Below are 14,296 nucleotides of genomic sequence, written 5' to 3'. Positions count from 1 at the left end.
AAAAAAAAAAAACAAAAAACAAAAAAAACAACATTTCCGGCAAGAGAGGGAGAGACAACACGGAGAGCGAGAACCCAAACGTCGAATGAGACTAATGGCGGCCGACCGACGAGGCGACAGCCACGGGATGTAGACAGCTAGACGTCGACAGACAGACAGACACACACACTGTGTCTGTGTGTTGTGTGTGTTGTGTGTGTTGTGTGTGTTGTGTGTGGCAGAGACAGAGTCTTTTCCCGGGGTGGCACCCTGCCCCCTTCCCTGTCTAGTCACCCGACCGGCTGTTAACCGTGAAACGACGGACCGTGTGGCCAACCAAATATCTGAAAGTGCACATTCTTTCATATTCTTTTCCTCCTGTTCTAACTTACAGATCACGATGTTACTCAGGTTACACCAAGTACGCAACCGGAAGGATCAGGGGTGCACCCTGGGCAGGAACACGTGCCAGCTTCATCTGAACTACAACCAGAGGCAAAACCAGCCGCATCAGAGACAACAAAAACATCACCCGCAGCAACGACACTACCAACAGGAACAGGAGCAGATTCGACTACGGACAATAAGGAGAAATCAAAGGATCCCAGAGCTGCAGGAACTGCACACAGCCCCGGTGACCAAGTGGTAGATGGCGGCAACGATGACCCCCCTCCTCTCAATCCACCCAAACCAAAACCGAACCCGAACCCAGATCAGGCGGGTGTCGGCGGCAACGGCCCCGGCGTCGAACCGCCCACAGCAGGTACTGAACAGGGTGGAGGAGGAGGCGCAGGTGGGGGAGGAAGTGGAAGTTCCTCATCCTCAGGATCCGGTTCTACGGGTCACCAAAATCCTGGTTCCTCAGGCACTGCCTCCACTGGGGATCACAAACCTGGTTCCTCAGGCACTGCCTCCACTGGGGATCACAAACCTGGTTCCTCAGGACCCGGTTCCACTGGACACACGAATAATGAGAATGTTGGAGCAAAAGGAAACCAGGAGGAGAAATTACCTGCGGATGCACCCATCACCCCTTCCCTGTTCCCGGAATTAAAATGGGAACATGTCAAGCCGCACACCCCCGCGCTCATTCCCGCGGTGGTTGGTATTGGCATCATTGCCTTTTTCCTATGGAAGGTAAGTATATACGACAATGCGGGCATGCCGCATGCGCAGGATGTTTATACCTCAGAAACTCCCTACGGGCACCAATATATGATCGTTCTAACCAATATGCCCCTACACCCGCGTTCATTCCTTTTATCCTACCGTCCTCACCCTGCTCTTTACCCCCCTTTTTCTGCTTAGTACTTTGCGTACCTCGGACAAAAACGACGACGAAAGTTTCGAACCGTTCGTGACGTGCCGTCACCGCCACTCGACGAAGAAATATTGGACCATCTACAACGCGGCGAACTGCCGCCACCCGATTACGGGTACACGATGATTCGGGATAGGCAACCTGCATCTGCTGCCGAACGACGACCACGTCATACACGCGTGCATAAGCGCACCATCATCGAGCTACACTTAGAAGTGCTCAACGAATGTGAAGCGACCGAATGGGAAAACGTCAAACACGACTATTTGCAAATACTCGTTGAAGAGTTTATGGGGGGCAACAACACGTGTACAAGTAGCTCGCATGTCTGTACCCCAGACGACGGTTTAGCCACCCAGCACTCAACAAAACACGCCGCTTCACCCACGCCGGATACACCCACGTATTCCGACGGAACGCATGTATTCCGACCTAACGCAGAGCACCCCGATCCATGGAAGTGCATGGAAACTACACAGTTAGCAACGGAACCTTGTCCACCACATGACTCCGTCCTCTGTCCAGTTCGTGCGAATGCGAATTCGGCCCCTGACCACACTAATTGGATTAACTGGATTGACCGCAACAAACATATTCTGCGGGCGTGCACGACGCAGCCGTGGTTTTTGCAATTAAAAGCGGAATGGAAACAATACCTGCGTGAGCACATGGCGGAACGCGCACACAACGGGCAGCGTGCACTCGGTGAGCGTGGCCATATGCCATCCGTAGAGATGAAGAAAGATGCCTGGAAAAAGTGGGTCGCACAGCAACATCGGCACATGCGTATGTATGGCCAGGAGGCGTGGTTTAAGCATTTGTTAGAAAATATCGCGGAGGAGACAGCATCGCAAAAAGGCGAAGTACCTCGAGTAGAAACACACTTAGAAGTGGAAAAAGTAATGGGAACAGCAGATATACTAAGAGTGAGAGATGTACCACGGACGCAAGCACTGCATCCGCAACCTCATATAAAAAAACCGTTAACCGGCCTCAAATTGTGCATGCTCCTTCTCGCGTTCGTAATCGAACAGTGCGAGATCGAATGTCGCTTGCAAGAGAAGGAGTTATATGTGGATGCCCTATTGGAAAAGCTCTGAAATTAGGATGACGGGGCATATGAATGTGAAATAACGCATGCTACCCGCACACCACTTTTACTTCATTATGTGATATACATAGTATATTTCGGGTTTACATTATTCCATACCTTCTTTTTTTGTTCTGCTCTGTTCTGCTTACTTGTGCTTTTGTTTTGTTTTGTTCTTTTTCTGTGTAGTCCACTTGTTTTACCATGCCCATAGGAACAGGTGGGTACCGGTTACATGCACATAAAATGTAGATTTACATGAATAATATGAACGGGTCGTATTCTCCTTTATGGGAAATTAATTATTAAAAGCTCAGCACGTGCATTCTAATGGTGTAGAGTAGAACAAATATAGAAAGCGCCTACGCATTCGAGTCTAAGGAGACATTGTCTCTCCGAGCAACAGCGGCCGCGTAAACCGCATTGTAGCCGAGTGTAAGCAGGATTCGACGAAGTAGCCGAGTGTAAGAACGGAGGGACACATTGTCTCTCTGAGCAACCGCGTCGACACCACGCGCCCCACTCAGAACGGCTCTTGCGAGCAAACGCGGTTCGACCAACGCGGCTCGAGTGTAACAACGATTCGACGACGTAGCCGAGTAACGCGGCCGCGTAAACCGCATTGTAGCCGAGTGTAACCACGATTCGACGACGTGGCCCAGTGTAAGACCGATTCGACCACGGATTGTCCGAGTGAAACAAAGGCGGGAGAGCTTGTCTCTCCGCGCACACGCGTCGACCAAAGCGGCCGGTCCGAGTCAGGAGGCTCCGACGAAGGATTGTCCGAGTGTAAGAAGGAGCAGGATTGTCTCTCCGCGCAAACGCGTCGACCACAGCGGCCAAGTGTAAGAAGGATTCGACGAAGTAGCCGAGTGTAAGCAGCAGGAGAGATTGTCTCTCCGAGCAAACGTGGCCGGGTAAACGGGATTGTCCGAGTAACGCGACCGCGTGCAACACCGATTCGACGAAGTAGCCGAGTAAGCATTGTGCCGAGTGTAACAAAGGAGGAGGATTGTCTCTCCGAGCACACGCGGTTCGCCGACGTAGCCGCGTGTAAGACGCATTCGACGAAGTGGCCGAGTGCATGAACGAGCAGATTGTCTCTCCGAGCACACGCGTCGACGAAGTAGCCGAGTAAGGAGGTTCGAGGGAAGGATTCGAGTGAGGGATTCCAGTACAGGATCAAGGGAGGCAGCAGAGAAAGCGGGGTGGCCGAGAAGGAACAAACATATTGTGTGGGGCAGCAATAACGGCGTCAACGACGGCAGCAACGACGGCAGAAGAACTTGATGTTGTTACTGCGGTTTTTAGGTGTACGCACAGAGAGACAACGTGTGTGAAGAAGTTTAGTGGAGACCGGTGTAGAAAGGGGGTGAGGGGGTGTATATTCATGACGCGTTGCGTGTGTAGGCGGTAGTAGTAGTACTTTTTCTATTTTTTCCTTACCTTTCTTGTGTTCTTTTTTTTTGTTCTCTAAGGGGGGACATTCTTCATGTGTCGAAGACACACAGAGTCTGCTCTGTGTTGTGTAGATGATGATGTTGTGCATGTGAATAGTATATTGTTTTTCGTTCACTTGCTTTGTCGTGTTCCCCTTTTTTCATTTCTTTTTTTCCTTCTTCCAAACCCCACGCTTTGTAGGATGTGTGATTAAATTCAGATAGGGGAGAGTTCGGCACTGTGCGATGTTTCTGCAGGGATTACATACTGGAAAATATGTTCCATTCTCTAAGTATCTGAATAATAACTAAGAGCACATTGTGCCGATATTATATTCAAGCCGTTATCTGAGAGATAATGATATCATTCGTTTCATTATATTGGTTTATGGTTGTGACAATATGTCGTATGCGCAGTTGGGACATTTATTAGCACAATATGTGAGGGCAAGGGCACTAGGGGGGGATGGAACAGCATATACGGTAATTTATTGTGAGGGCAACATGGAGTGACCAGGCGCCTATACATATATATAGGTGGTCGATGGGCCGGGTACGCAGTTTGCAGCACACATATGTTCACGTTACGTGAAGGGGACAGCATATGCCCGATGTGAGCATAGCATACGAGGTACAGACTGTAGCATAGCCGCGACTGGCGTCAGTATCTTCCGTGAAGACAAGAAAATGACATATACGTACATGCCCCTGCATTACTCCAATTGTAGCAAAGTTTATGGCAGGATATAAAGACGCTACTCGAAGAATTTGTGAAATATATGGAAGATGAGGATCTAGACATCTATGCAGCTAATTGTTTGAACGCGGGTTACAAACATCCGAGCATTGAACAACCCGTGTTGGCAAAGAAGGTCGCAGATAGACTTATGTGCACACTCATGTCACGAGCATTATTTTTCATGAATGGGTGGCGCCCGTGGTCCGCGAGCGCGGACGATACAGACCATAAGAATGCAGAGTTGAAGGAACATATAAGGTGCGCAATAGTAAATATATTTATGTACATATTGAATGAATCTCCATGCAAAAGTCAAATGGGTGTATATTATGCATGGTACACAATGCAAAAAATGGAGCCACATATAGGGCGTGGTTTAATAACCAAAGGTAAATGTGGAAAGGGAGTGTTTCAAAACATAAAAAAACAGGAATTCAACATGGGGAACAAGATTCAGGAATGGTTAGAGAAAAAAAAGACGTTGACTGAAAAAATTGGAGGGGAACACATACAGAGCATATGTAAGAAAGAACTAGAAGAACTTGACGGGGTAACAACGGGTACACATAAAATGGGTGACAAAATAGAAATGCAGCCAGAGGAGAAGGAAGCTATAACTACGTTAGGCCAAAAACTGAAGGTCATAGTTGAGGAGGTACAGACAGCCGCAGTGCAATGCGCGCAGGCAAATGGCGCATGCATGGACCCTAACGGAGATGCCGGCAGTAGCGATGTCAAGGATGACGAAACTGAGTCCATACCACCGAACTCTGTTGAAAGCGCTACACCAGCACAATCCGGCAACGTAGACGGCAAAGAATCGGCCACATCAGGACCCGTAGGTAAGGACCGAGGGGAGAAAGCACCAACACGGCCACATACAGATAATACGGCCGGTACCAACAGGAACATACGGCCGCACACGGCTACAACACCCACACGCGTGCGGAACAGCGCAGCAAACGAGTTCGTGGACGTTGAGCGGCGACGACGCTGTGTGCCGCGGCTGAGGTAGAGGCAACGTGGCACAGGACGGAACGGGTCGGCGGACGACATGACGGCAACAACAAATACAACTTGTACTGCTACCATCCACCTAGACCCAGTCGACCGAGTTCACCTCACCGTTCGCTTGCTGCCGCCTGACCCAGTTCACCGAGGACGCAGTCCACCTCACCGTACTGTTGTGGCCGCAGCACCCAGTCCATCCGAGTCCTACCTCGATCCATGCATCGACACACTGCATCGAACCGGATCATACGCTGCCGCTACCTGATCGAACCCTCCCGGCCCCCTTCTTTCTGTACCACTTGTGTCCCTTTTTTTTGTATCATCTTTCTTCCGCCTTCATTTGCAGGAGGCAAGAAACCGGCAGCACCATCACGGGCATCACCAGGGCCAATAGAAGGCGGATCAGAGAAAGCAGGTACGGATACATCGAAACCAACATGCGGTACAAGTACACATACCCATAAGTCAGCCACGGACGCGAACCACGTGGGTACCACGATAACCTTCAACCATACTGCAACCACACCGGACTGTTCGAACACAGGCAAGACCATCTGAGATAGTATTAATGTATACCGGCGTGCACCAACGCCCTACATGTACATTATGAATGCAACAGACACAAAACACCACAACACAAACAACAATTTCCGGAGAGAGCGGGAGAGACAACACGGAGAGAACACCGAGAGAGAAACCAAACGTGGAATGCGAGCGACCGGGCGAACGTGATCGGCCGCTGGATGTAGACGTCGACAGACGTAGACAACCGCACACACACTGTGTGTGTGTTGTGTGTGGGAGAGACAGAGTCTTTTCCCGGCGTGGCACCGTAATCATCGTTCGCACCGTGGCACCAATGGTGCCGAACATCAGCCACGGACCACAACAACCGTGTGGTCCAGCCAGCCTTCAGCGCCGGATCATGAGCGACGGACCGGGGGTCAACCGTGAGCGCCGGACCACGAGTCACGGACCGCGTGGTCAACCGTGGTCAACGATCGGTTGCAACGGTGTGGCCAACAACAACCATGGGCAACCACCTCACAAAGCTTTAGTTTCATCATTTTTCTCTTCCTGCTTCCAATGTTCACGCAGGGAAAGACGACGTCGCCGATAAGACGAAACAGCCCGGTCATGGAGCGACACCGGCTGTGAATGAGAACACTACAGACACTATGTCCCCAGCAGGTTCGGGACAAACGCATACAACAGTGAAGGACCCAGCGCTGGTACCACTAACGGAATCAACAACAGGCCAGCATCCAACTGATCCACCAGCCTCGGACTCTAATGGAGGAAGCAGTAGTAGTGGCGGGGGCACAAGTGGACGTGAGAGTTCCTCCAGCTCAAGTTCCAGTTCTGGTACTGGTGCTGGAGATGAAGATTTCTTTGTAGCGCCGGATAATACGCCCCTATGGGGCATAGGACAGTATCCGACCGCACCTGAACAGAACAGGGGTGGGGGACAAATTCAAGAACGTGCAAAGGGCTCCAGGGTGGGCAGCACTGTGAACGTGCTCGATGATAAATATTGTACTTTCGAAGACCACAAAAAGCAGTGCGATATCGGATTCGACTTAACAACAAAAAAGGGTACAAAGGATCCAGGAGGAGGATACACACCACCAACCTTACCAAAGCATGAGCTCAGCCCGAAGAAGTTAGACGAAGATGGAAGGATGGAGGATGACTACGCAGTGCCCGACCTAACCGGCGATATCCTTACCGCCACTACTCCCGTCCTGTTTTTTCTCACTTCCGTCATCGTGGCCCTCCTTGGTTATTCCCTTTGGAAGGTAAGTATACACGACAATGCGGGCATGCCGCATGTGCAGGATGTTTATGCCTCAGAACATCCCAACCGGCTACAATATATGATCTTCCTTACCAATATACTCCTACACCCGCGTTCATTCCTTTTATCCAACCGTGCCCACCCTGCTCTTTACCCCCCTTTTTCTGCTTAGTACTTTGCCTACCTCGCCAAACGACGACGAACGTTTCGCACCGTTCGTGACGTGCCGTCACCGCCACTCGACGAAGAAATATTGCAGCATCTACAACGGCCGTCGGCACCACCACCACCCGATTACGGGTACACGATGGTTAGGGACACGCCAACTTCGTCCGCTGCCGGCCGCCGCGGACAACGCCCACCCCGCTTGCATAGGCGCACGATCATCGAGCTACATCTAGAAGTGCTGCACGAATGTGCAGCGACCGAATGGGAAAACGTCAAAGACGACTATTTGCACATACTCGTTGAAGAGTTCATGGGGCGCAACAACGGACATAGAAGTTCCTTGGATGCTCCTATCACAAACCAGGCTTTATCAGGGAACAATGTTTCCTCCATTGACTCGCAAGCCACGGATCCATCTGCACCTCATGACTGCGATACATCGAGTTGTGTGGAAACTATACAGTTAGAAACGGACCCTTGTCCACCACATGACCCCGATCCATGGAGTTGTAAGGAAACTATACCTTTAGCAACGGACACTTCTCCACCACATGACTCCGATCCATGGAAGTGCATGGAAACTACACAGTTAGCAACGGAACCTTGTCCACCACATGACTCCGTCCTCTGTCCAGTTCGTGCGAACGCGAATTCGGCCCCCGACCACACTAATTGGATTAACTGGATTCACCGCAACACGCATCTATTGCAGGAGTGCACCACGCAGCCGTGGTTTTTGCAATTAAAAGTGCATTGGAAACAATACCTGCGTGAGCACATGGCGGAACGCGCACACAACGGGCAGCGTGCACTCGGTGAGCGTGGCCATATGCCATCCGTAGAGATGAAGAAAGATGCCTGGAAAAAGTGGGTCGCACAGCAACATCGGCACATGCGTATGTATACGGAGCAGTGGTTTCAACGTTTGTTGAATAATGTGGAGGACCACACAGTACCGCAAAAAGGCGAAGTAGCACGCGTAGACAAACACTTAGAAGTGGAAAAAGTAAAGGCAACAGAAGATGTTCTAAGAGTGAGACATTTACCGCGGACGCAACTGCATCAGCAACCTTACATGCAACAACCGTTAACCGGCCTCAAATTGTGCATGCTCCTTCTCGCGTTCGTAATCGAACAATGCGAGCTCGAACGCAGTTTGCAGGAGAAGGAGTTATATGTGGATGCCCTATTGGAAAAGCTCTGAAATTCGCATGACGGCGCTCATGAATGGGACATAACGCATGCTAACGGCAGACCACTTTTATTTCATTATGTGATATACATAATGTATTTCCGGTTTACTTTATTCTATATATTCTTTTTTTCTTCTTCTCTGTTCTGCTCTGTTCTGCTTACTTCTGTTTACTTTTGCTTTTGTTTTGTTCTTTTTCTGTGTAGTCCACTTCTTTTAACATGACCATGGGCACAGGGTGGTAGCGGTTAAATGCATATAACATGTAGATTTACATGAATAATATGAACGGGTCGTATTCTCCTTTATGTGACGTTAATTATTACAAGCTGCGCAAGTGCATTCTACGGGTATAGTGTACAACTAACATAGAATTCGCATAATCATTCGAGTATAAGGAGAGCTTGTCTCTCCGCGCAAACGCGGCCGGATAAACCGCATTGTAGCCGAGTGTAAGACGGAGGAGACCTTGTCTCTCCTCGCACACGCGTCGACCAACGCGACCGAGTGTAACAAGGTTTCGACGCAGTAGCCGCGTGTAAGAAGTAGGAGGAGATTGTCTCTCCGAGCAAACTCGTCGAGCAACGCGGCTCGAGTGTAACAACGATTCGACGAAGTAGGCGAATGTAAGAAGGAGGAGAGATTGTCTCTCCGAGCAAACCATCGGTCCGAGTGTAACAACGATTCGACGCAGGATTGTCCCAGTGTAACCAGGAGGAGAGATTGTCTCTCCGAGCAAACGCATCGAACAACGCGGCCGAGTGTACGACGCATTCGACGAAGTAGACGAGTGTAACCACGATTCGACGCAGTAGACGAGTGTAAGAACGGAGGGAGACATTGTCTCTCTGAGCACACGCGTCGACCAACGCGGCCAAGTGTAACAACGATTCGACGAAGTAGCCGAGTGTAAGAAAGGCGGATAGATTGTCTCTCCGAGCAAGCGCGTCGACCAACGCGGCCACGTGCAACACCGATTCGACGAAGTGGCCGAGTACACGGATTGTTCGAGTGAAAGGATCCAGAGAGGGATCCATACAGCGGGCGCAGAGAGAGTGAGGGGCGGCGCGCAGGAACACACATATTTTGTGGGAGCCGTACGGTCCGCAACGACGGCGGCCACGACGGAAGCAGCGACTTGATGTTGTTATACTGCGGTTTTTTATTGTACGCACAGAGAGCCAGTGTGTGTGCCAGGCGTTTAGTGGAGACCGGTGTAGAAAGGGGGGACGGGGTGTATATTCATGACGCATTGTGTGTGAACGGTAGTGTAGTAGTGTACCTTTTTATATTTTTGTCTGTCTTTTTTATTTGTCTTTTCTTCCCTGTATTCCCTATTTGCAATTCCTATGCACATTTTTGGTTTTGGTCCATGCTGCCTTCTATCATTAGGTGCTTGATTTTTTCTGTTTTTATGGAACGTTTGATTTAAAGGCACGAAGCAGTGAAGACAGACATAGGCAGTATTAGGGACTACAATTGGAAGCACGATGGAATTAATGCCATATAACAAGAATAAGAATACTAGTACTCTATAGATATTTATAACGGGTACCGTGTATTTCAGTGCATGGTAACAGTATGGGAACGGTAGATTTGGCGAATGCATTGGCGCAATGGGTAATCGACGCGGGCATTTCCAAACAGGAGACGTATGAGGTAGGAGCATACAGGAATAGAAGAGCAAAACGGGCAGTGCACTGCCCTGGTGTTATTGGTATAAGAGACAATGCAGCGCATCGTGGCATATGGCATTCCAGCACACATGCGCATGTACATATTTCCTGTGTTTCTCTTACATTGTAGGACATGGTGTGGACCAAGACCAAAGAGGTCATGGAGGAGTTTGTGCAACACATGGAGGGCGACGATATAATACTGTATGCATCGAACTGTGGTAATGAAGGATGGGACCACCCTAGTGCTCCTCACGCCGGTCCGCACTATGTAGGACAAAAAGTGGGGGATAAAATTGTATGCGTACTTATGGTAGCGGCCTTATTTTTCATGAATGGATGGAGTAGTACAGAAAAGACTAGACTGCAGGAAGACGAAATAAATGAAAGCATAAGGCAGCACTTACGATGCATAATAGCACATATGTTTAGCGAAGTATTAAACGAATCCGTGTGCAAAAGTACGTGGGGTACATTTTATGCATGGAAAACAATGGACAATTTAGGGAAGGTTGGAGGAATAGAGGGAGGTTTAATAAACAACGCGAAATGCGGTAGAGAACTAGTTGGTGATTTGAAAATAAGGGAACTTAAGTTAAATGAACAAGTCAAAACCTGGTTAGGGCAAAATAGCAAACTAAAAGAGGCAATAAGGAGAGTACAGGGAGATGCAATGTGCCGGAAGATGTGGAACAACGATTGGAGCCTAGAGCACATCCTAGGGAATAGGAATATAGAGGATAAGGAACGGTCGCAGATTGTTGAAATAGTCGACGGATTGAAGAAAGGAATGAAGGACATATTTAGGGAGATCGGGAAACAGGCAGAGGCACGCATAGAGCAAAAGGCACAGGAGAAGAAAGCGCACTTAGGTAAGGCCGGGCAGCTTGGGGCAGAAGGAAACAAATTAGAATGACGCAGGAAGGATAAGTACACAGAACACAACTACAGACAGTTTCGAAGTAAAAGTGAAAGTGCACCAGGGACCGTGATGGATATATGCGAACAACGTTCATTCCTGTGTCCTTTCACGAACACAAAAACTAAATACGCACAGTTCTAATTCCCATTTTTGCCCTTTATTGCAGCGACGGATGGCAAAAACGCGGAGGCCGCCACGACGACTACTGTGCCGCCTGCAACAACAGGATCGACAGGTAAGGACCGATGGGAGAAAGCACCACTACGGCTGCACACGGCCCCTACGAATACACGGCTCGATACAGCCGCACACGGACCATACGACCGCGCACGCATGGCACAGCGGCCACAACAGCATGGCACACCGGGGAACAACAACGCACGTGAACTACGCACGGCGGACCAGGCGCAAAATCAACGGCAGCACCCCTTCGCTGACGTTCAGCGGGGGCGACGAGTGTAGACGCGGTCTGTGTGTGTGCGTGCGGCACGGCGTCACATTGGTGTGACAGTGGTGCGTGGGATGGAGCGGCGCCTAGGGGTCGACGAGATGACGGCGACAAATAAAAGTTGTACTGCTACCATCCATCCCGACCCAGTCGACCGCGTTCACCTCAGCGTGCGCTTGCTGCCGAGTCACCCATTCCATCTAGCCCAGTCCACCGATTGCACCTCGATCCATGCATCGACCCACTGCATCGAGCCGACCCTACCCTGCCGCTATCTGACCCCACCGTCCCGGCTCTTCTTTCTGTACCACTTGTGTCCTTTTTTTTATCATATGTTCATCCATCCTTCTTCCTTTCTTCTATCTTATTGCAGCACAGGATACGAGCAAGGACCCGGACAAGGACACGGCGGCGGAAGGAAGTCATGGGGACAACAAAAAAAAAAAGGAGCCACAGTCAGCCGTACAGACGTCACCACCCACAACAGGTGGCCTAGGGGGCGCAGGACTTGGACGCGCAGAGACTCCACCAGACGTTGCACCACCAGTATTGCCCCCACCACCGGTAGAAAAACCAGGACCAACGACATCGGAAGGCACGGCATCAGGACCGGCTGCGGGACCCGCACCACAACCCCCAGTGGCGGCACCGCCCGCAGGGGCAGACGGAGGGCAAGGACCAGCGACATCTACAGGAACGGGACCAGGACCTGGACAACAACCCCCACCTGCGGCACCACCACAACAGCACGGATCAGCGACAGGGGGACATGGAACGCAGGTGCACCCGCCGGGGACGGATATAGACAAAGCAGGTAAGTGTCGAAGTACACCCACAGTTTCCGTGACCAACAATGCAGGCAGCGGCCTCCCTGCTTCTTCGTCCGTGACGCTTGTCTCCTTTGGAACGACATCTGACATTGACAGTACTTGTGGGAAGAAACCCGAAGACTCGGGACAAGGTAGTGTCCTGAGTGAATTTCGACAACAAAAACAACGAGCAAAAACCGCACAACTTTTCCGCAGAGAGAAGGAGAGACACCACGGAGCGAGAGAAACCATACGTCGAGTGAGAGTGAGCGCGCCGATAGACAGCCGCGACAGGTAGCCACGTAGACGTCGACGTCGACACAGACAGTGACACACAGACACACACTCTGTGTGTGTGTTGTGTAGTTGGAGAGAGAGAGTCTTTGCCCGTGGTGGCACCCTACCCCCGGGCCCTACCCCGGTCCGTCTCCGGCCTGCCGCCGTCCCCGTCGCACCAATGGTGCCGACCAACACTCGTGTAGCCACGCATGAACCCTAAGAAGCTTCAGTTTCAGCACATTCTCACTGTTACCCTTTGTCCGTATTCACAGGTGATAGTAAGGACATAGGTACCAGGAATCCTCCAGATGCGAGCGAAACTATAAGTAATCCACCTGATCCTTCTACAGTACCCACAGAACAGGATAAACAGGGACCCATTGCAACTGTACGTACGAATAATGAGAATGACCCCAGCAACAACAAGGACGGTGGTGACCCCAAGGAGCTGAAACCGGTGGATATACACGTGACCGCCCCGGACCATGGTTCCGAGAGAACACAGCAACCCACCAATGCCCCCAGCCCCCCTAGTCCCAGTAGTACAATTGATCAAACTAGTGCCTCTGGAGCAGGAAGTCCTGCAGGTAAAGATGGTGAAGCCGGCGGTACGAAGGCCGTTGATGGCGGCAATGATGACCCGCCTCCTCTCAATCCACCCAAACCAAAACCGAACCCGAACCCCGATCAATCGGGTAGTAGCGGCGACGACGGTAGCGCAAGTACTGCAGCGGCAGGTAGTGGCCACGATGTTACAACAACTCCTGCTGTCGCAGCTACTGCACCTGGCCCCGCTGTACCAGATGGCGCAGGGGGACGTCGTGAGACCGATAGTTCCCCCAGTTCAGGTTCCGCTGAAATCTCAAACCCTGGTTCCTCTGGTACTAGCTCCACTGGACACACGAATAAAGAGAACGTTGGAGCAAAAGGACCCCAGGACGATAAATTACCTGCGAATGCACCCATCACCCCTTCCGTTTTGCCCGGCCTCACATGGGAAGATGTCAAGCCGTACACCCCCGCGATCATTCCCGCGGTGGTTGGTATTGGACTCATTGCGTTCTTCCTATGGAAGGTACGTATATACGACAATGCGCGCATGCCGGACGTGCAGGATGTTTATACCGCAGAGCATCCCTAGCGGCTCCAATATATGATGTTTCTAACCAATATACTCCTACACCCGCGTTCACTCCTTTTATCCTACCGTCCTCACCCTCCTCTTTACCCCCCTTTGTCTGCTTAGTATTTTGCGTACCTCGCCAAACGACGACGCACGTTTCGCACCGTTCGTGACGTGCCATCACCGCCACTCGACGAAGAAATATTGGCGCATCTACAACGCGGCGAGCCGCCGCCACCCGATTACGGGTACACGATGGTTACGCAACCTGCATCTGCTGCGGAACGACGACTACGCCCACC

The 14,296-nt window shown here is 50.9% G+C and overlaps 3 protein-coding genes across 3 annotated transcripts in view; all 3 read left to right on the top strand.

Moving 5' to 3' along the window:
- AK88_01258 (uncharacterized protein) overlaps positions 1-2,400 on the top strand; it is a gene marked incomplete at both ends in the record, with an annotated part of 6,531 nt that extends 4,131 nt beyond the window's left edge. Inside the window, 2 exons of the mRNA XM_012478894.1 lie at positions 374-1,116; positions 1,288-2,400. Of these exons, the coding sequence (XP_012334317.1) occupies positions 374-1,116; positions 1,288-2,400 (1,856 nt within the window). The remainder of the gene's footprint in view (positions 1-373; positions 1,117-1,287) is intronic.
- A 2,033-nt stretch (positions 2,401-4,433) lies between these two features.
- On the top strand, positions 4,434-8,749 carry AK88_01257 (uncharacterized protein; the record flags this gene model as incomplete). The annotated part of the gene is made up of 6 exons (XM_012478893.1): positions 4,434-4,460; positions 4,558-5,410; positions 5,926-5,994; positions 6,678-7,378; positions 7,550-7,677; positions 7,753-8,749. The coding sequence occupies 6 exons, from the start codon at positions 4,434-4,436 to the stop codon at positions 8,747-8,749; spliced, it is 2,775 nt and encodes a 924-aa protein (XP_012334316.1).
- Positions 8,750-10,318: 1,569 nt separating this feature from the next.
- AK88_01256 (uncharacterized protein) lies at positions 10,319-14,012 on the top strand (the record flags this gene model as incomplete). Its single annotated transcript, XM_012478892.1, has 6 exons — positions 10,319-10,396; positions 10,544-11,285; positions 11,502-11,570; positions 12,157-12,597; positions 12,643-12,744; positions 13,144-14,012. The coding sequence occupies 6 exons, from the start codon at positions 10,319-10,321 to the stop codon at positions 14,010-14,012; spliced, it is 2,301 nt and encodes a 766-aa protein (XP_012334315.1).
- Positions 14,013-14,296: the final 284 nt, after the last annotated feature.

The sequence above is a fragment of the Plasmodium fragile genome (assembly GCF_000956335.1).
Source record: "Plasmodium fragile strain nilgiri unplaced genomic scaffold supercont1.10, whole genome shotgun sequence".
Lineage (NCBI taxonomy): Eukaryota > Apicomplexa > Aconoidasida > Haemosporida > Plasmodiidae > Plasmodium > Plasmodium fragile.
Note: the sequence above shows the minus strand (reverse complement) of the source record. Positions and strands in the feature narration are given on the sequence as shown.